Source organism: Pavona decussata, unplaced genomic scaffold (genome assembly GCF_977016875.1).
Source record: "Pavona decussata unplaced genomic scaffold, jaPavDecu1.1 SCAFFOLD_262, whole genome shotgun sequence".
Classification (NCBI taxonomy): Eukaryota; Metazoa; Cnidaria; class Anthozoa; order Scleractinia; family Agariciidae; genus Pavona; species Pavona decussata.
The window spans coordinates 1,160,001-1,182,057 of record NW_028145665.1 but is presented as its reverse complement, the minus strand read 5'-3'; the positions used below and the strand labels follow the sequence as shown (position 1 = coordinate 1,182,057).

General features: G+C 36.7%; 1 protein-coding gene across 6 annotated transcripts; it reads left to right on the top strand.

Moving 5' to 3' along the window:
* The first annotated feature begins 225 nt into the window (after positions 1 to 225).
* LOC146456042 (uncharacterized) lies at positions 226 to 20,602 on the top strand. 6 transcript variants are annotated; one of them, XR_014858907.1, is made up of 11 exons: positions 226 to 417; positions 3,605 to 3,894; positions 4,652 to 4,768; positions 5,659 to 5,805; positions 6,506 to 6,844; positions 9,484 to 9,546; positions 10,659 to 10,714; positions 12,831 to 12,889; positions 18,368 to 18,477; positions 19,266 to 19,387; positions 20,028 to 20,602. XR_014858907.1 is itself a non-coding variant. In XM_085093649.1 (9 exons), the coding sequence occupies exons 1-9, from the start codon at positions 324 to 326 to the stop codon at positions 15,131 to 15,133; spliced, it is 1,263 nt and encodes a 420-aa protein (XP_084949775.1). In that variant the 5' UTR covers positions 226 to 323; the 3' UTR covers positions 15,134 to 17,442. The 6 variants fall into 6 exon arrangements, 3 of the variants coding, with proteins under 3 accessions (XP_084949775.1, XP_084949777.1, XP_084949776.1); XR_014858906.1 differs by having other exon boundaries at positions 20,023 to 20,602; XR_014858908.1 differs by lacking the exon at positions 9,484 to 9,546 and having other exon boundaries at positions 20,023 to 20,602.
* The last annotated feature ends 1,455 nt before the right edge of the window (positions 20,603 to 22,057 follow it).

The window sequence follows — 22,057 nt, the reverse complement described above, 5'->3', positions numbered from 1 at the left end:
CATGAAGTGTGATCGTGTCGAAGTCTTCATATTTGGGAACCAGGAGCTAGGAGATGTTGCCCAATTTTGTCCCGAAGCGGTCTCTGATCGTTGACGTGGCCCCTCCACTATGGCCCCTTGACCTGAAAACAAAAGATCAAAGCATTTACCAATCAAAATAAGGAGGTCTTGATCTGAGCCAATCAAAAATCACCTATCATTCGCATTGTTTGATGAATGGTCCATGCTTACTGACGCGTGAAAGAGGTAACTTGGCGCCATTTTGCATCTGTGGTACATGTAGCTGACTGATTTCAGCTGGAATTTTGTCTATTTTTTTCACCATGGCGGTAGAAGGTGGCTACCTGACCGAACTTTTAACAGAAAAGGATAACTTGGACCCTTCCTTTGTTCATTCAATGCGTTTATTAACTGAAGGTAAGTAACGAATGTTAGAAAATCACCGCTCGAAGACGCTTGAGCACATTTGCATTCCTTCGAGGTCAAGAACCACCAGTTGCTAGTAAAACTTTAATATGTTCGCCATACTCGGGACATTTGCTTGTAAATTGGTAGTTTTTTCAAGAAATAGCCGTCCAAACTGTTTGAATTATAGTTTTTAACCAAATTTCTGAGGTGAGATCGACGTTTTAAAGTTCGTTTCAAGCTGCAATACGAGAAGGCGAATTTGTTTCCTTAGGTGAATTTAGCGATCGTGTTTGGATTGATTGAAGAGCTTTTAAGCATTACATATTTTCAAGTCTTTTCATTCAGAATGTTCATTTATTTCCGTATTTTAAGAGTCTAGAAGTATCAATAAATTCCGTGTCGTTAATTGCTGTTTCTTTATCGACTGTTCCGCTTGTGGTTCAATGATGTTGAATACAAAGCCCTTTTGTATTCATCTGAGATGGATGTTTACTTTGGGCTCAAAAAATTGTTCACATACTTGCAAATGTAGTGCCCTTATACGCTCCCATCATGATTGACTTTATGTAATAAGCGCAGAAAGTGAAAAGTTTACGGTATGTTAGGTGAAAAATCGAATTTTTTTACTTAACAATTCCTGGTACGTTTACTCAATATAAAAAGACAAATGACACCCAATATTTTTGCTTCTGTCTTTTATAGTTTAAGTAGTTAGCTACGTACAGAATATTATTCTAAACTACGAGGACATTTTGAAGTGATTTGAAACCCTGGGAGGGCGCAATTTTCAGTGGTCAGTGTTCACATACAGGACCTACTTGTTCAAAGAGTGGATAACTTTTTCCACTGGATAGTTTGCCATTCAGGAAACAAAGTGTGTGGAAAATTTTCTGTGTGGACCAACAAATCATGAGTGAAGTAAGATTTAATGTAGGACTATGCTGGAATCTTGCCAAATGCATTAGTTGGAGTATAATTTGCTTCACTGGATTGCGACTGATCACCGGATAAAGTTATCTGCTTTTTGAACAACTGGGTCTTGGTGTACAATGGACTAGGGACTGGCACTGCTTAGCAGCAGACAGGAACTAAATAATTATTCAGCTCAAACTCGTGGATTCTTGCACTCCTTTGCTTTACGTGGATAACCATGAAGATGGATTTTAATACTGTTGTAAGCTACACTGCTCAAGCAGTCCCTTTCTGGTTAGTCGGTAGGGCGCGCGAAAAAACTGGAGCAAAAGAGCGGAGGGGGGCTTAGGGAGAGGCAGGAAAAAGGGGAAAGGAAAAGAAAGGGATTGCACTCTTAGCTGTAACAGATGCGTTCAGGGTAACTCCGTGCACAATTCGTTAAACCCATTAAAAGACCAATTAAAAATGACAGCTAATAAATAACAACTCCTCCTCTATCTGTCGCCTTTCCTGGGCATACATGACTGTATTGTGCCTGTAAATCTCGTGGAATTCACTCAGTTCTCACAGTGTTCGTCGAAGAAAAGTGAAAAAGCTTTGAATGAGCAAAAGTACACCAACGAAACCGGTGTAAAAATGCAGGAGAAAGCCTAAAGCGCAGGATGCTTCAGATTTTTGCCATGTGTGTAAGATATTAAACTTTAAACGGATAATAATTACCTTTCGTGCAAAAATCTGTATAAATCTCAGAAGTCCGGCACAGGAAATATCCCCCTCAGTAAAATAATTACTGAAACTTCTTAAACTTTGTTTAAGTTCTGAGTCTTCTTTATCGTCCCATGTTTGCTCACAGTGTGTGTTAAAAATAAGAAATGTTGCAGAACGGTTGAAATTCATCCGCAAAAACATCAACATTCCACAGGAGAATTTTATAAAATCATAGGAAAGCGGCCAGGAATACAACAAGGAAAACAAGAACCTGAAGAAATCTTACGGTTTAAAAGACTTGCAAAGTCTCCTGGATTGGCAACAGAAAAGAGACGGAAAGCTGGATAAAGCGAGCGAGGGAAAGAATCGACAGATCGCTGAGAAGCTGTGAAAAGGCCAGCGAAGCGACCATGGTTATTTAGTGACCAGAACATCAGGGGTGAAGAGGAAGAATTGCCGAGCTTGGGCATTGATCCGAGCTTCTTTGAGAAGCCAAAATCTCTAGAAGTTGTGGTGCACTTGAATTTTTCTTCGGGACGCAGAGTAAAAGAAATCAACAACTCAAACACCCGAAGCATAATTAAGAATAATAATACTGCAAAGCGGAACAACAACCACAATCAAAGCCATGTTGGCAAAGTTTTTCACTATTACGCGGCTTTAGTATATAATGGATTTCCCGAAACCAGTGGTAAGAACAGCCATTACATCTTTTCCCGACAAGAGCGCTTCTATTGCTAGCTTCCGTTTTCTCTTTGAGAACTAAGCCGCCAAGTTTATCGCTTAAATTTACAAAGACATTGCTGCTACTCTCTTTCACTGACCGAAGCCATTTTCCTAGTGATCGGAAATGTTGACATCCAAACCTGTGTAAAGAAGTCAATTACACATCAAACTTGTCTGACAGCAGCTATTGTTTATGGACCAATTGGAATTTTCCATAGCTGGTGCGTCGGGAAATTTGAACGCGTTGGTTACAGTTAAGAGCGCAGTCCCTTTCCTTACCGCCTCTCCCCAGTCTCTTCTCGTTTAGTTCTCCTCACTTCAGTCTCGCTGCGCTGTGAGCGTCGACTAACCAGAAAGGGACTGCTTGCAGTCTAGTTGTAAGCATGGTGAGGGCTCAATTATTTTTTTTCTGCAGTGCTGTCCATGTTAAAGGGGAAGTATCACGAGAATTCAATGTCATTTCAGAACCCAAAAAATGTTTGTCTGTTAACAGAAACAAAAACTAATATTGTCTAGTTTTGTTATGAAATACAAATACAATAAAACTGTTGATTAGTGCCTCTGGCCAGAGACAGAAAAGGTTTGAATGGATTGAAACTTGAAAAATGTTAAGCTAATGTGTTTGAAGTTCTCTCATTTTTGTTTCCAAAATGCGCTAGAACAGATCACGAGTTGTTCCTTTCAAGAATTGAGTTGATCTCTTTCCTCTTGTTGTTATAAAATTATTTGTAGCTAAGTGAAGGTCTTATTTTTTAACAAAAGATGTCAAAAAACCCCATAACACTTTAAGTTCCCTTTAAGTCCTTGCTGTTGACATTATTTGATTCTGTCAATATGTTCGATTTAACAGAAATTAACAGAATGCAAAGTGGTGGTACAGTTCCTGCCGGACAGGTCATAGCAAATGAAAGAAGAGAGGAAAAGGAGACTAATGGTAGTTCTATCCCAGGATTATCAGACAGCCCTGTGAGTGTCACCAGTGGCCAGGCACCTCCAACTGCAAACCCAGAAATAGCGCCAGGCCCAAGACCGCCTCCACGTCGTCAGTTTCGTAGACCTGCTGATGTCTTCGATAGCAAGCTTTATCAGCCAACAAAATTAAGTGAAAAAGTGTTTATTCCAGTGAAGGATTATCCCAAGGTTGGTGCATTCAATTCTGTTTTTAATGGAATCTTGATTATTTGGAGTCGTTTGGACCGCAATAAGTTTCCACTCTTATTGTACAGTGGAATCTTTATTATTGGAACCCTCGGTTTTTTGAAACTCCCGATTCCTTGAACCAACAGTTGTTTACCTTGGATTTGCTTCAGTCAGATTTTTACCCCCCATTTTTGGAACTCCCAATTTTTCAAACCAGTTTCCCTAGGAGGTTGGAATAATTGGTATTACACTGTATCTTTTATTTTTTAGATACAGATACATGTACTTGTGTCATCTGGCTTCAACCAGGGAATGTTCTCCAGCCAAAGTGGAATTTCTCTACAGTCTATGACTAGCTAGCCCTGCTATATACTATCTCCTATAACACACTTTTTTAACAGGCTTGTAGACCAACACTAAATTGTATAAAGGTTGGGACCTACTAATGGACACATAACAGGGACCCTCTTCCATTAATAAGTCCAACCAAAGCCTTGTGTAATCCCTTATTCAGTAGTGGCAATTTTATGGTATTCACTGCACTGGTATTGCAGAGCTTATGGGTTTGAATCCCATTTAGGTCCAAGTTTTTTCACGCTTTCTTTTTGCAGCTGCTGAAGATGTGGGCATAACTGCAATGGTCCTCCATTTTTTTTACATAGAAAAAGAATTAGCAATAATAATAATAATAATAATAATAATAACAATCTGCTTCTGTTAGGTAGGTTAAATGATCCCAATCATTGGTCTTCTGTAGTTTAACTTTGTAGGAAAGTTGCTTGGACCAAGAGGTAACACATTCAAGAGACTACAAGTAAACACTGGTACAAAAATGTCTATTCTTGGAAAGGGATCCATGAGAGAGAAAGAGAAGGTCAGTTGTCAATGTAAATACACATTGAACAGTTATGTTTTACAGTATTTCTTGTCTTTCCCCTTTTAGTAAAATATTGATTACTCAAATTCCAATTAATTTATACTTAAAATAATTTCCCTGATTATAGAGAGGTTTGCAAAGAATTTGGGTCAGTTTGGTGCACTTTGTAATGAAAATATAACATTTGAAGAATTTGGGGAGATTTGCGAACGGTATACCACTGTGAACGATATCCCCATGAAGAGCCTGGACTGTTCAAGTTATTGGCTATTTCCTGGCAGATGTCCGGGATGTTGTTGGTGGCATTTCTTCATTTTAGGCCCATGCCATACCATCGTTGCTGGAGGTGTTGATATTTCAGTGTCGTAATACTTGAACGGGAACATCAAAATCTTCATGGAGAAAAAAAATTCTCTTCAAAAGTACCTGTAGTACTTCAATGTCTTGAGCATTTTCTCTAGTATTTTTGAATTCTGCTCCACAGATGGGGCAAAACATGAAAAATCTGTGTACTCCTGTACTGCACTTCCAACAATAATTTTGAAGACAAGTGGAGACAACTTCCATTTACTGTACATGTACATTCAGAAACTCAAAAAAGCCTGGGTGAAACAGGTCGCCAGGCCTTATGTGGTTCCAACTTTCTCTCTACCATTACTGGTCATTAGTTTCCAGAATTGTTATGTGAACAAAGGAAATAAATTTCTGCACTGACAAACGATTTGTGAACTGAGAAATAAACTTGTGCACAGGAAATAGATTTCTGCATAGGAAAATTGAGTTGTGCAGTGAAATAAAAGTTTGTACATTGCATATATGGACCACAGTAGTAAACAGAAATCCTGCATCAGACACTGATTTAATTCTAGTGGTGTTGTGTTCTTTAGGAGGAAGAGTTGCGTAGCTCCGGTGATCCAAAGTACACACACCTTGAGGAAGATCTCCATGTGCTTATTGAAGTGGAGGCTCCCCCAGGACAGGCTCATGCCAGATTAGGACTTGCTATTGAAGAGATTAAGAAATTTTTAGTACCTGTAAGTATGCTGCAGTAAAATGCCACAAATTGAAAATCTGGATGCCTAAAGGTTCCATGGCATATCTTACACTGTAGGTTGATTTTGATATTTCTCTGATTTGCTGTATTTTGTGCACATGACTAACACCGATTCACTTGCAATATTTCACACCATTTTTCCACATTCCACTTTGAATGTCACTTTGGAGAAGACTGCAAGCGTACACATACATGTACAAACAGGGCTTGTTGTTTGCTATTTTTTTAATTAACCTTGATATCATGCCTTTATTAAAACCTTTCTTTAAGTTAAAACAAAAGGTCCTGTTTATATCATATGATCAGAACAAATGAAGAAGGGCATGAGCATTTAAAATGTGACAAACTGGTTTTTTTTTGTTTGTTTTTTTTTTTTTTTTTTTGTAGCTTCAGGTGTGCCACTATAAGAGTTGTGAATTTGTTAGACATATTTCACTTCCTTGTAAACAACAAACTCCATGTACAGAACGTAATTTATTAATCATTTCTACCTGCATTTATTAATGTAAGTGCATTTTACTATCCAATGATCAAGGTCATACTTCATTTTTGCTACCTGAGTTTTCCTGGCTCTTGGTCAGGGTGAAAGAACGGTGTCCTCAGAGAGGGACTAAAGCTGTAAGTCAAGCTCAATAGTTCATAGTCATTTCAGCATGTTAAACTTTACTTTCTAAAATTAGGAAAACAATGATGAAATTCATCAAGAACAGATGAGAGAAATGGCAATTCTTAATGGCATGGATGAGCCAGTGCCAGCGGCAGCACCGGTTCCAGTTGCCACACCTGTTCTCCGGGGACGTCCACATGCAAGAGGTGTCCCACACCCCCATCACCACGCTGTACACCATGGTAGAGGAACACCAGTTCCACGTATACCGTCTATTCCAAGACCCAGAGGACCTCCTGTAGGACATGTGAGTGTATCAGCAGCGCGTTCTGCAGCGGGATTGGGACCATCTTCCCCAACAGTAGCTCATGCTGCACCAAGGGCAGCTGCAGTACCTGGTGATTCTTATGGAGTAAGTTATTGTTTTTTGTGCTGTTGTTCTATTTTGTTCCAATACCATGCAGTAGTGCTTATTAACCAGATTGAATCAGGATGGCATTACAGTCACAGTGCTGTCTTAACCCTTTTACCGTCCGAGGGAAATGGCGAATTTTTCTAAATCGCTAACTATGAACTGGGAGACCACATGTGATATACTGTATTTTCTGGGGTATGCTATAAATCACACCAACAGAGATGGAGGAGGTCACATATTGGAGTGAGAAACGAAAGAAGAAAAACATTGAAAATTTTCCTATTCGTTGCACATACTGGGTATCCCCCTAAACTATAGCTTAATGTACAGCTCTCAGTGCATTGCTTGTTGTAAGATATCAACTGGACCCTTAATGTACAAAGGAAAAAAAATCCAAAAGTTTGAGTGGTGGTAAATCAGGTCTCATATAGGAGGGGGGCAAGATTTAATGCCTTCAATTTCTAGATCTTTCAATGATCTTTTGGTTGTGCAAATTTCACACAAATTGGCCAAATACTGAGCTCACAATTGCGTCTTGTGCCATATGGCACTCTTGGGCGGGAAAGGGTTACTGGCAACATGTCACTACAGTGAAGATCACAGAGTTTGAAAATGCTGTTTAAGACTTTCTTTCCTTTTTTTACCACCCTGAGGGAAAGCCTTCAGTCAACTTTTACCATGTCTCATTTGAGAACTACCCATTGCTAAGGAGTAAACTGCATTTTATTCCTTTAGTTCTGTTTGTTCGGCATCACCTGTTATTGTTAGTGTTAAGTTTTGGACACCATGAGTGTTGCTTATTATATAATTCTTTGCCGGGAGTGTTACAATAATTTTTTTATTTATCCTGCATAAAAAATCTTAATGTTAACTGAATGTCGTAATTTCATCTAACTGTTTTTGTTTTGTTTTTTTTGTCAGTAAACTGTGTCAATGCAATTTAATTTGTTTGTGTACACATGTCATAGGTTTGTTTTTTAATAAGAATTTGTCAAGTTCAATAAATGCCAGTTGTTTTGATTAAATTTGTACAGTATAAGCAAAGTTGACACACGCTTTTAATCTTAACTTGCTTAAATGGACTCCTTAATCCTTAAGGTTATTGTTAACTTTCATCATCAAAATAAAAGTCCTGTGTTATTGTATGAATTGATGATAAACATTTGATTATGTTATACATGTTCTTTTGTATTAAAATGGGATGCCTTAAAATAGATGGCTAAGTGAAGCAAAACATGATTCTTTTAAAAAAAAAAGTTTGGGTTCTTTTCTCAGAAGAGACTAGACATGACTTAACTTGGTTGCAAATAAATTTCAAGCACACAAATTTTTTACACAAACAAATCCATGTACTCGTAAACATGGCAGAGACTTTGTTTATTTCACAACCCATTGATCACCGTGCCAGCCAATACCAGCCACGGTTTCTTCGTATTCTGAACAGTTTTTGCGAAATTTTTGAAAAACGTACCCCGCACGGCTCGATGAATTCGCTTCAAAATGGACTTGTAGTTCCTTCAAATCACTTGCGCATCTCTCTTCTCGCATTTAGAGTTATATGTGTTTCTTTCTTAGGTGTAAACAAAGACTTTTCTGAATAAATTTTTCATTCAGGAAAGCTTTTTGTCTGTTTTTCTTTCTATTTTCAATGACAAAACGTGACAACTGCGTAACCTTGCCTAAGCAAATACATGCCCTCGAGACGGATCAAATTTTGCCCATGTGACGTGAGGATCAAATTTCATCGAAATTTTGGACATTTATACTTTTAATTTTGTTTTTGGAAATTTTTAATAGGCAACTAGTGTATTTTATTCCATAATTACATGTAGTAATTTTGACTATTTTAGACCAAAGAAGTGTTGGTTTTTTTGCCCTGTTACTTGTGTATTTTTATTGCACATGGGGTTGGAAATAACCACTTGCCAAATTTGGCCGAATTTTGGAAAACCTCTGGAAACGGCTGGTGATCAATGGGTTAAGTCTATTTCTTTATGGCATTGAGAAAGACAAGCAATTAAGATTCAAATGTTTTTGAAAAGGAAAAGTCAATCAAAGAAGCAGACCTGTTATATCGGAGATGTGATGCACAACACATTACATGTGGCTGATGATATTGTAGTCCACGAAAATCCCAACGCGATAAGTTTCTTGGAGACTGGGTCTGAGACTAGACTAGACTAGCAAAATGCTGGTTATGCAAGGTGGTTATTTTGGTAGGAACCTGTGTGAAACATGTTTCACAACAGAGTATTCAATTCCGAACAATTTGATTTTGAGGAATTTTTGCCTCAAGTTTTTGCAAAAAGTTGTTGACCTGTTGTTTTGCCATGTGCAAATAATATTTGTACAAAGCAAAACAACAAATCAGCAACCTGTTGGCTCCTTCAACACAAATCTGGTCGCCCATGCTCATGACTTGGGTGCCTCTGGTGACCAGGCAGCCGTTACACGTACACGAAGGAAGCAGCCTTTTATGTAGTGTATCTTTTGTTTTCTCAGATTGTGGCACGTTTCTAGTTTCAACATTCCATTCAGCGATCATAGTGGGATTTTTTCACCTCTGAACATAAACTTTTCTGACAAACGTTAACCATAATAAATAATTTTAATAATTGAAGATTTCACTTGTGTAGGCAGTGCATGCTCTTCCCACAACAGTTGGGGTTCAGCTGCTGACTTCTGGGGAACAAGTGATTGTAAGTGCAGGATCATCAGTGTTAGACCATGACAAAAATTAATATTGCATTACTTAAACAACGTTAAACATAAAATCTTTATAACTCAATCAATATTTACTCTCCATCTTGCTCAACCACAAGAACTGCATTTGTACACTTTCTTGATTAAATGCAAGTAAATGTAACCTATACATACATTTAAATAAATGTAACCATTTAAAAATTAACTTTGGCCTGTCAAAAGGTAAACTCTTTAGATAACCACTTCAATCTAGATAATCATGGCAATAAACTTAAACTTATGTGTTTTTGCAAGACTTTTCGCACACCCAAATAGTACAATGATACCTTGTTATTTTTTATTTTATTACACCTAATAAAGTTGAAGTTGAAATTTAGTTACTCTATGCAAAGAAGTTGGACTATTCCAATTCTCAACTCAGTGTTCTAGATTGACCTGAGAGGTGGGGGTGGGGGGAGGGGGAAGTTAGTGACAAATGGTAAGAGGTCAATGGAAGCGGTATTTCCAGAATTAGGTGTTTGTAATTTACTTTGCTGGGCCAGATTGCCTGCAACAATAAACTGTTGTTTAAGTGGGAGACTCTTGACAGATCTGGTGTTGTTGTTAAGGGATGTGTATGGATAGCATTTTGTGAAAGATTGTTTCCCAGCGTTTGTGCCACTAGATTGGTGAAATGTATTTGGGTGAACATCTGAATTGCATTTAAAAGATTATCACTGTTCTTGCGTACTCCCGAACCATGCATTAAAAGGAAGAATCCCTGAACATGTAGACTTCTGACTTTTTTTCAAATTGGAGATAATACTGTAATTCAACCTTCTGTAATCTGAAGTACAGGAAGAAAGTTTCTTTCTGTACTAGTCATGTGACATACCTAGTATGGTTATGACTTGAAAATCTGGAAAAAAAATTTCCAATGAAACAAATGTTGCCAAACAGCTTTTACGCAGAAGTTAGGGTTTCCAAGATACAGTGATTTTGGAACTTTCCATAGCAACACTTTGTTAAGAGTCTCCAACTTTCTATCATTCCATGTTGGTGAGGAACTGAAGAGGTCCTTTTCTCTGAAATGACTTATGAAGCAGCTTACATTATGAAATGTTTTCAGGGTTTTGAGTCTTACGAGCCAGCTTATGAGTTCGAAGCAGCATATCCAGAACCTGGGTGAGTAATGTGCTGTAGCTGTTTTTTAAGGTGGCTCTGAATCCCTTCCTTCAAATTTTTAAAACTTTGAAAAGTATTGATATGCTGATTGCAATTATTATTCATTTGTAAAAATGGGGTCACTGAGCTGTTTTTTAGGTTTAACTGCTTAAAGAGCTAAGGCAGTACTTACAGTACCGCTCGAAACTATGGGACCATTTGCCGCGAATTTGCCTCGGTCGATTCGCGGTTTTGATCTGCGGTTTCACCTAGGCAAAACCTCGTCTAACCGCAATAAAAACCTCGGTTTCACCTAGGTTTTTTTCGGTTGACTTAAGCCGTGGTGAAAGGCAGGACACGGTTGGGTTTGAATAGGCTATTGTTCGCTTTGTTTTCATGTTCTTCGAGGACAATAAGCGAATTGTCGGGTTTAGGTGTGATAAATTTCACGGAAGCGCACTCGCTCTCAAGGGAAATAATCAAAGCGCTCTGTGAGCGAACTCGTGAATTGAACTGGTAAATGTAATAATATATTTCGGATTATGCCAAAAATTATTTGCTTAACGTGCAAAACAATTCATTAAACTTCACTCGCACAATTCCTTTCGATACGCGAAGCAACGCAAACTGCAAAGGTCAGTGAAAGCTTGAATGCTAGTCGACGAAAGAAGAGAGCGCTTCCAGGTCTTTTTGAAGGAATTACAATGGAACTAGTTGGGCATAAGTGAAAAGGCACTACTACTCCCGTTGTGGCTGAATAACAAACTGCAAGAGTCCAGGTTTCCTACCAAGAATCGCCGTAAATTAACTTACTAATTTTTTTTCTGCGTTGTGTTGTTGCGGAATGAAACTTGATACACGTGAAGGAATTTGGTTGCCTAGCACGTGACTGAAATCTTCCCGGTGTTTTCATCATGGCACTGTCCTTTCTACGTCCAAACGACGGCTTCTCTCAACGTTTTAAAACATCGGAAGGGGCTTTTCACTTTTGCTAAAGTTGCTGTTTTGGTTTTATCCAAAGTAAATATTAATAGAAATACGTTAAGCCTTGCGGTAATTTTCCGCGTTTGTGTTTGCTCCAAGTGAATCGATCTTATCGCTCACACTCGATACCGAATCAAATCTATTACGAAGTTTTAGTTTTTCGAATCCGGATTACATTGGCAATACATTTGGAGGGATTTTCACTTTGCTTTTCTCCGCGTCCGTACTGAAATCCGATTGCATATTTTGAATTCAGCGTCGCTATTTCGATTGAACTTTGTTGCGCACTTTACATCAGTAGGAAGGGTTATCAGGAGGTTTCTCAAACAAATAGAATATCTTTCTTGACTGTGTGGCGTAAACAGCAAGAATTAAACTGAAACTATGTCTTTTGCTCTGTGATTATTGCCTGTAGCGTGACAAAAACTGAACATGTCCCAAATGCAGAAAAGAAACTTTCGTCAGTGACTGCCAAACGAATTGTTATCGGTCGTTCGGTTTCCGACTCGGTGAGTCTTTACAAATTCTTTTGTTTGAGGGCTTCTTTAGGATGAAAGGTGAGATAATGTTTTACAATACCCTGACAATAGTAATTACTCATTATTGTATTTTTACCGAGGCATTGCCGCGTCTAATTCCCCGCGGCTTTCGGTTGCTTTCGTCTTTGCCGCGGTTGCGGTTTTCGTCCCACCGCGGTGAATTCGCGGCAATCACGTTCGGCAAAGACGAGGTTTTACCGCGTGCAAATGGTCCCATAGTTTCGAGCGGTACTGTATATAATTTGTTGCTATGTTAGCCTATAAAGTTGAGAAAACACCTATAACTTGTTAACAAAAAATTAGGCATTCGTTTTGCACCACTGTTGTATGAAGAGCCTTATGAAGAGTGGTACATTTATAGTATTGATTCATCAAAGTTTAGGTGATGGAAACTGGTGTGAGCTACCTTAATACAGTATTATATAGTATTTTTATTTTATCTACTACTTGTAGTATGCACTGTTCAGTGATGCTCATGAATATTTCACAAGATGCATACATTTATATACATGTAATGAATGCAAAGAGTAAGATGAAATGCAAATGTACATTAACAATGAAACGATTATTGAGATTATTTCTTCCATATTAACCGTCTGTTTGTGATTCAACAGTGAGGCAGTTTATTATGAATATGGACAGGCAGGAGAAGTCTATGAAACAACCTATCCAGGTATGTTCCTTGTCTCCATAGGCTTTTTAGTTTCCAATTTTATTAATCACATTCTTATGGGTTCACAACTTTAATTTCTCTATCAGACTATGTACTGTTCTTTATTATTTCAAGTATACACTGTACAAAAGATATAAATTGTCTGCTGTATATATAGTTATTCAAAAAACAATTTTTTGACTCATCAGTATAAAAGCAGTCTAAGCATAAAACAGCTCCTCCTACCAGGAAAGGCATTTTTTTGAAAGTGTTTTACATCTATTGCAATGGAGGGACTTCTGTTAAAATTTTATGTTATTCTGAAATTGAGTGGATTGATTGAAATAGTATGACAACAAATGCAGATTGAAAGTATTTTATCTTACTTTGATGTGATGATTTGTGACATTTTTGTTGTACATTAGTATTTGTGAGTTTGAAAAATCTTTTCCAATAATTATCATTAACTGTTTTATGTTGCTTTCTATGCTGTGTACTCAATAGATACATGTAAAAGTGATATGCCTTCTCAATATAATGATCATGTTTAATTTTTGGGTTACTTAGTGTTAAAATGGTGGTGCTCTTGTGATGTGTACGTTGAACTTAAATCCTTTGAGTTGTCAAGGTAATATCCAACTTGCTGATCGGCCAAGCACTGTTTTTTTTTACAACAGTGTCAACCGCAACATAACTGCAATAAAGTTACATGTAAAAAAAAAAAGTAAAGCCAAGTTAGCATACCCATTATATTATCCTTGCAGCAGTCACTGCCACATGTTGCTGCTGGTTAAACTTGCTAAAGAAGAGCAATTAAATAAATTATTATTGCAACCCATGAAAACCGCTATTCACCATAATTCTAATCTTTGCAACAATTAATTTTTTTTGTTCATACAAACATCACATCAATTATTGATGTGGTGTTTGTATGAACATAATTAATAATTAGTGCTCATTGCAAAAATGTGTTTTGGTTCTTTTTTAAAAAGTTGTTTATTGTGTTTAGTAACTATGAGAGGACACTGCTCTATTTTACCTTGATTTGAGTACTTGCCATTTTAATTAGCTGTGTAATCATTGCAATATTAACATATTGCGTCTTCACTGATAACAATAATTGTTATCAGTTATTGTACTTAGCTTGAATGGTTACCTCCCTAAAAAATCAGTAGTTGTGTGGAAAAAGATCCTGAATTAAGTGTTATTTGATTTTTCCAGCTCTTTCCATTAAAGTGATTTCCTTGAACATAAAGTTGGCATTTAATGGCCAAGAAAGTTCTAAATTTTGGTTTCAAAATATTATTGCTGTCTGTAACTAATTCATCTGCAAGTAAATATCTACATTATAAGTTGTTAAATAATTAGTTTTGTCGTTCATAAGGAATCAAAATTATGACAAATTTGAACTAATGGATCGAGAAATTAAAAGGTTGCAGTTCTCTCTTGTGATGAAGTTGATGTTATCCTGTTAACAGTCTTAAGCTCAAAGTTGGATATTATCTTGAATCTTGAACCTTGAATCCTTCTGGTTAACTGATGTCTATAAGTTTTTACCTTATTAATGAGACAGTTATTATACTACATGTAAATTGTTTCATTTATTCTGTTATTGTTTGGTCCCAAACAAAAATTGTTCTTAGAAATTAAATGCTGAAGAAGAAAACAGTAAAACTCTAAAATTTAGTAAACGTAATGCTGATTGTAAAGATTGTAAGGTAAAAGCTTTTGTATAAAAACAAGAATTAAAACGTAGTTGTAACAGGTGTTCTTGATTTAAAGCTAACTAATATGGAGTCTAAAAGTCTTAGTTTTCTACAAACGTTTTTACCTTACAATTTTTCTTTAGGGGCTATATCTACCTTCAAAGACCTGTGTTATACCTGGCTTACGTGTATGCTAGACACCATTTGAACTGGACATATCCAGTACAACAGGCACTTTCTTTTGGCTTTGTCTCTTTGAATCTTAGCATTGATGATTTGTGGATTATAAAAAAATTGTTATCTTGAAAATGTCCATCAGAAAGGTCAGGTGCCTCTTATTAAACCCCTACATTCTCGCAAAGACTAACTTAAATTAATTTACTGCTCATAAATAAAAGGTCTATTTATCACAGCATCTCACTAGCTGTTAACATTAAACTCATATTAACTTCTTATTTTAGCTCCTACCAGAGTTCCAGCAAATTCATCTGCTACCTTCAAGGCACCTCCTGCTCGCACTGTCAAGAAAATTGTTCGTGAAGCAGCTTATCCGTACTGAAGCAGTAAACAATTTTTCCAAAGTTTCTCATTTGAAACTGAATCTTGTTAATAACATTTTTGATATGTTTCATACAAATTGCTACGAGCACTGATGTTTGAAAGGCAGCAGTGTACACCTGTGACATTAATTTTGTTTAGAGATGATAGCTATTTTCATATATTTGCATGGCAATTTGTGTTATGTTGCTTTTATTTTGATGTGTTGAAATTAATTAGTTAACTTTGTAGACCCTGTTGAATGGGGTTGAGTTCTTGCATGGGGCCTTCATTTAAACTTGGATAAATATCAAGGTGAAATCAAGGTAAAGTTATAAACAATACAGTATTATTTTGACTAAACAGTAAAATGAGAGCCTGTTGTAGCAAAGAGCTTAAACATACTCTGTTTCTTTTCTTTTTTTCTTTTTATTTCGGAAAGTTAAACTTAATGGTCACAACAATGCAGTTTTAAAAAAAGCCTTACCGCCTTTGAAACAATTCAAGCAAGATTGGTAAACTGTTTTATACTCAGCCATTCTGTGTTTTCATTATTTGATTTTGGCTTGTAATGTTTACAATGTTAATTACATTAAACTGCATGTTATAGTATCTGACTTAAACTTTATTAACTCATCAACTCTTGATAAACGTTTCATACCTGTAAACTACTTAAAAGAGCTTTTTAACTTGATTGAGTTAAAGCAAGTAATAAACTATGTTTCAGTCCGATAAAATAATATGTCTGCTAAATTTAAATACCTAAAACTTCTTGTCATTAGTGATTCCATACTCAATAAAGTGATAAATATTGCTAAACAGTTTGGTTTTTCTGTTACAGTTTGTTAATCTGGGATTTATTACCCAAATGTCCTAACTTAAAGATGTATCGGAATATAATCATGAAATTTGAACTTAACACTCTGTTGACAGTTAAATCACCCAGGGTTTCAAACATTTAAATCCATGTCAAGATATAAAAATATGGAGGTGTTGTTTAACCGTGGTTTAAATTTTTTAAATGCTTTAAAAAAGAGAAGGCTTCCAGGCAATATTTTTTAAAAATTAATTGAAATGTCCATGTTGAAATAAATTGGACTCATATTTTTGACAGCAAGAACTTCAAGAGTTTTACCTCTATTTTTTATAAAAGTGATATGTTTTGTAATATTATTCTTTCAGTGTTGTTTTTTCAGCTGCTCGCATTTTGAAGTAAACATTTTTTGTTTTTGTTTCTATTAATAAAGCTTGTTGGTTTTCAAACTGAGTGAACTTTTCACTTGGTTGTGCAGTACATGTACAACTGTGATCCAAATGAAGGTATCAGATTTTAAAACCAGGACAACTTTCTTTTCTTGTCTTTTGGTTAAAGTGAAAATATCCTCTTGCAAGCAAGCTGACATGTCTGTTATGCAAAAAATGTCCTTTTCAATTTCTGGTCCATCTCAAGCCTTTAAAGTTGTGTGTAAAGAAATATAAACTTGTGGAGAAAACGCTCATTATTTTAATCAACCTTTGGTTAACTGCTTTGAGCCTTTTGGAGACAGATAATTGTTTCCCTTGTCATCTCTAATGTTGTCCCATCTTCCAAGTGACGTTTGTCACTTAATTTCCAGGACATGCTTAAAAGCATGTACATGTGTATCAACATGCAAGTTTGCTATAACTCACCTTGTCAAAGAAAGTTTGGCATCAGTTAATGAATCAATAACCACTGAATATGTATTGTGAGTAAAGCTAAACTGTTGTTTAATTTCATGGCTTAAGTTTACTGAAAGCTGATTAACAGTGATGCAAGGATGACAAGAAGAAATGTTTAGTTTTTCGTTTCTCTAAATATAATGCTATGGTACTGAATAATTTTTTATTAGCCACAAAAATTGGACCAAAATAATGAATGATGATTAAGAAAGAGCGAAGAAAAGATGAATTGAGAAACCCTTTTTAATTTGTGGTTAGTGTAAAAAAAAACTTTTGTCCAACACATGTTTTGATTGGCTCAAAGCGATGTTTCTTTGGCTCTGTGGATTTTTCATGGTTTGTTTTATAAACTAACTAACAAAATGTGTTGTCTACGTTTAAACCCTTACACCATCAAAAGAAACACTACTAGAAGTGTGAGAGTAGTCGAAACTGCAGTGAAAACATTTGCCAACAGCTTGTGTTCATTGTTGTTTGCTCAGTTCCCAATGCTCCCAAACTTCTAATTGTATTTCTGTGTGAATATTGAAATGCGACAATGTTTCGTATTTATTAAATTTTATTAATCTAAGCTAACATGGGAAAATGAGAAATTGTTTCTCCCAAGCATTGAGAAGTTGTTTTTTTTTTTTTTTTTTTTTTAACAAATGACTATATGAATGAGAATTCACACAGGTTTCAACCAATTACAGCGTACAAAAGATCTTGTTTATTTCATTGTAGTAACCAATAAAATACTAAGCTCGGATTAGCTGTAACAGTCATCCTTTTAAGAACCGAGGCATGAACACTAAACATCAGACAACAGAAAACACCAATAAGCAGTGTTTATTTAAATGTCGCAACTCATAACACATGATGAAACCCGGCTAAATCTGGATACTGCTTATTAAAGCATTTGAGACTAAAATGAGGCTTGAAGAAGACTTCATTGCTGCCGAGTTCTGGTCTGCAAGGTAAACTGTCTTTTATTATTGCTAAGTAAATTAAACCCTAGGGTAATGTAAAATGGTAATTTTAACGGTGAAAGCCTCTTTCTGTAATTTAAGATTGAACACAGTTGTGTGTGCAAATTTGAAGTTTATGAATACACATCATCTTCCCTTTTTGGCTCAAAGGTGTTTTATGTGCTTTAAGTACTCTTGAGTTGCAAGGTTTTTTTGTCCTTTGAAAGTTCCTGTTGGTAGATTGAAAGTTTTTTTCTAAGTGGAGTAAATATAACTATTGCCTAGAAAATTTTACAAAAATGAATTTAAATTGAGATCAAAGTTTAAAATGTTTTTGTTTAGTTGATTTAACAAGGTAATTTTAACTGAATTTTTCGAGTTGAAATAAATCATGTTTGGTTGACTTTTAACATTGTATTTGAAAATAATTCCTAAAACTTACACCGGACTAAAGTAGTATATGTACTACCTAAAAGAAGTAAGCAAGAAGTACACACTGATGAAACAACTGTTGTAGAGTGAAATTGCCACTGTTGTGAATTTCATGTATTAAAAGTAAGGTAATGGAATTTGGGTGATATTCTAAACTGTTATTTTTGTTGTTTTAGTGAAACGAAGGAGAGTGAACCATCAGCCTTGCCAGTAAAACGCTGTGTTTGTGATGTATAACAGACCTGGTTTCCATTTGTCCTGGTTCTTCAGAGGATTTTTATTGCCTGTAAGTTTCATTTTTCTGTTTCAGTGAAAGCTGTTGAAATGAAGCATAACATCGAAGTGGCATTCTTTTTGTCTGTGTTCAATTTATATAGCAAACATGTAGACCTGTTACAGCCTTTCAGTTTGTGCGACACAGGTGTCCGGTCCAGTACGTCAACTTGAACTTACTTACTTAGTGGTGAAATGGAATTCCTCCTACATAGCCAAGTCACTTTAGGAAGAGTCGCAAACCTGAATAAAATTCTACCAACATGGATATTCTACTTCTCGTCAAATGAAAAGACGTTTGATCTTTTGTACATCCCCTTCTCTCCCTCCAAACCAATGTTGACATAGGTAAGCTTCTGGACACATGGGCTCAACATCTCAATACTGGAAATGGGGGGAGGGGGGGTGTGGTGGTGGAAGTGGAAGGGGTGAGTAGCAACAATCCCCCCCCCTCCCCTGGCATAAGGATGGAGATGACAGAAAATCACTTGAGTTAGTTGCAGTTTTCATCCATGAGTGCAGGTATAAGCAACACTACTATGGAGGAACAATTAATAATAAGACATGTACTAAACCTCTTTGGGGGCAGTGTTGTTTTCCATATCATGAACATGTTGAAAGTAGGTGGGGGGTGCCTGTGTTGTGCGCCTGTCCTGTTAAGTCAGAGGGGACCCTGACAGATATTGGGCATGATCCATTTTTGAGGAATAGATTTTTAAAATCCCCTCTGTGGGGCTTAAAAATGGGTCAGGTGAGATCAAATCCCCTTCTTTTTGGTGAATTATTTTTCATCCCTTTCAGTTACATCATGGATCCTTACTGGTATAAATACAACAGTCAAATGCTTCAGGCCAGTGATAAGAAAAATAGATTGAATTCCTCTCGTCTTCACGGCGTTGACGCCTCCATTGTGTTTAACACAGGTAGGTACCTTATTCTCATATTGTGTACTCTAGTGTGATTTGCATCAAATTCTGTCGATTAGATTGTTAGCAGGAGAGAAGAGCAGGTGACTGCACAGGCAACAGGCTGGGTGGGGAGAGTGAGGGACAAACCAATACAGAGTATTATAAACTGAAAAAGATGCACGTCAACTCTTTTGGAGCTTAATGCCAGTCATTCCTAATCGTCCCACAGTCGTGGACTCTCTCGCTTAAGGAAATCGCCCCCTGGAGAGTAGCAAACCTTGACAAAAAAAAAAAAAAACATAACAGTTTATTAAGGAGGCTTCAACACAATTACAAAAACATCCTGAATAAGGAAATCGTGACGTTAACCCTGTGTAAAAAACAATTTCCCTAACTAAAAACCTACAAAAATATTTTAAAATTTCTAAAACTAGATAAAATTCGATGGCTACTGGTTCTCTTCACTTCCCCTTCCCCTTACTTAATGTTGCTTTGTAGACCAGACGACGACAGAAGAGAGTATCACTGTAGCAGTCTAATTTGTACATCGTCTAAACGTTTCTAGACAGTTGTGTCCACGATTGCAGTTTTAAACACTACAAGTTACATGCATATTTACAGTGAAGGTTTTATTTCTTGTTTCTTTTCAGAAAAGGTTGTCAATATAGTGCTTCACAAGCAAGTGATCTCCAATTTAAGGTCTCAGAACAATGGTTCTTTCCCTCAACAGACACAGTTCTGCTTGATCACTGCACTTTAACATCTCAGAAGAGAGTTACTTAATTAGCATTGTTCTGCAGTTACCAAAAAATATCAATAAACAACAATGTTTCGAACAGTTTTACTGATCTTCGGCATGAATTGAAAGTTATAAAAAAGCAATATGACGGACCAGTTTACATGGGATGGTGCTTTAAATCTTGAAACTGAAATAATCACTCCGAAAATTGCACGCGCTAGTTTGAAGAAATTCGAAGCACTAGGATAAAACCTATCCTTCCAATTGGTACATTTCGTTTACGAACTAACCGGTCAATTCTGACAAATGGAAAGCGGTCTATAATTCTATTGGTGGATAATAATTTTCTTTTCTGTTGACGATTTTATGTTCAGTTTGCCTCATCAACGTTTTTGCACGCAACTCTCTTTAGGCACTCTTGTTCCTTCTATTTTTTTCTCTCGGAAAAAACAGGATGATGAAAATTAAAGTAAGGAATATTTTTTAGAGAATGCTTATTCAAATTAATGATACTTGGGTCAAATGCTGGAAGACATCATGAGAAGTCCTATCCATTTCCAAATGCTCGTGCACGCGTACTGAGAGGTGCCGGGATGTTTCCCCGATGTAACAGGTGTTATAACCTGCACGTGTAAATTTATACACGACACGAGAACGGAGCTCAGACTAAACACTAAACAATCTAGATCTTTATAGAAATGCCCGGGGGGAGGGGGGGGAGGTGAGGTGCTCCTCTGTATAAGCTATATAGGTATGTGCTGCCCCAAAGGGTATGGTTTTTGAGCCGTTTTGGTCTGAAGACGGGTATAGATTTTGACCATTATGGTGTTGAGTTGGGCGTGGTTTTCAAGGGAATCACGAAAGTGTATAAACGTATTTGTCTTTTCAACTCCAAATGAATAGTATAGAAAGATAAGTATCCAAAATATATCATTCGAGCTGAATTTTCTGGATTTTCTTGACTTCGGCACTGATGTGAAGCTTAATTACGCCAGAAACCAGGTCTGAAAACGGGTGTGGAAAATGGTATGTTTTGGTCTGAAATAGGGTCAGGATTTGGAGAACCGGGCGGCACACCCTTACCGAGAATACCGAGGAGTACCCCCCCCCCCCCCCTCCCCTTTCCGGGTAGAAATGTTCAAAACAAATTTACTCAGTGTTCTATGAGTTTCACTCGAGAATGAACCTGTAATGAATTAATGTAAGGTAATTTGAAGTACTGTACCGAAACAGAAGATTGGCTCTGAGTGTTTCTGTTCTGGTGGTAGACTGATTAATTTCCTTCTCAATTAAGTGTAAGGGGAAAAGATTTTTCCGCAAGATTGTCGCGGAATCTTTCATGAACTCCGCACTCTCCGGTTCACAAACTGAAGAGGACTGTAATTCTTTCCTTTTCTGAAGATTTATTTAACATTTACAATCTGACAATGTCTGATCCAATCTACGATATTCGCGATGCACAGTTCGTTCACAATTCGTTCTTACTCGATCTGATCTTACATTACAATTGTACTAAGATTTACTAGGTTCTATTTGCGCAACAAGTATTTTTACTACAATCATGAGCACTGTATAATCCCGAGCCTACACTATTGTAATGCTACTAAATTTAATTTCAATTACACGCGTTTCTCTTTCTTCTTTAGCTTAATACTACGCGTGCAGTTACATCATTGTCATGCAGTGTATTAACTTTAGACTTTGCCGGAGTACAATTGTGCAATCTGCTTTGCTCACTAATTTTTAAAGTATTGCTCGCTGTTGGTATGTTGGCTGATAATGTCCGCGGCTGAGAGATTGTCCGAAAAATGAATATTTGGCCGAGAAGCGAAGCTTCGAGGGCAAATGTGAAATTTTGAGGCCAATCTCTCAGCCAAGGACATTATCAGCCGACATAGCAGCAAGCCAGAAAGGGGTTTATTTATTTTATAACCCTCCCATTAATT

Bases quoted from the DNA above. Each gene is read 5' to 3' on its own strand.
- LOC146456042 (XM_085093649.1), top strand. From the start codon at position 324: ATGGCGGTAGAAGGTGGCTACCTGACCGAACTTTTAACAGAAAAGGAT. The intron at 3,895-4,651 runs GTTGGTGCATTC...GGTCTTCTGTAG, and splicing joins CAGTGAAGGATTATCCCAAG to TTTAACTTTGTAGGAAAGTT. The intron at 6,845-9,483 runs GTAAGTTATTGT...TCACTTGTGTAG, and splicing joins TACCTGGTGATTCTTATGGA to GCAGTGCATGCTCTTCCCAC.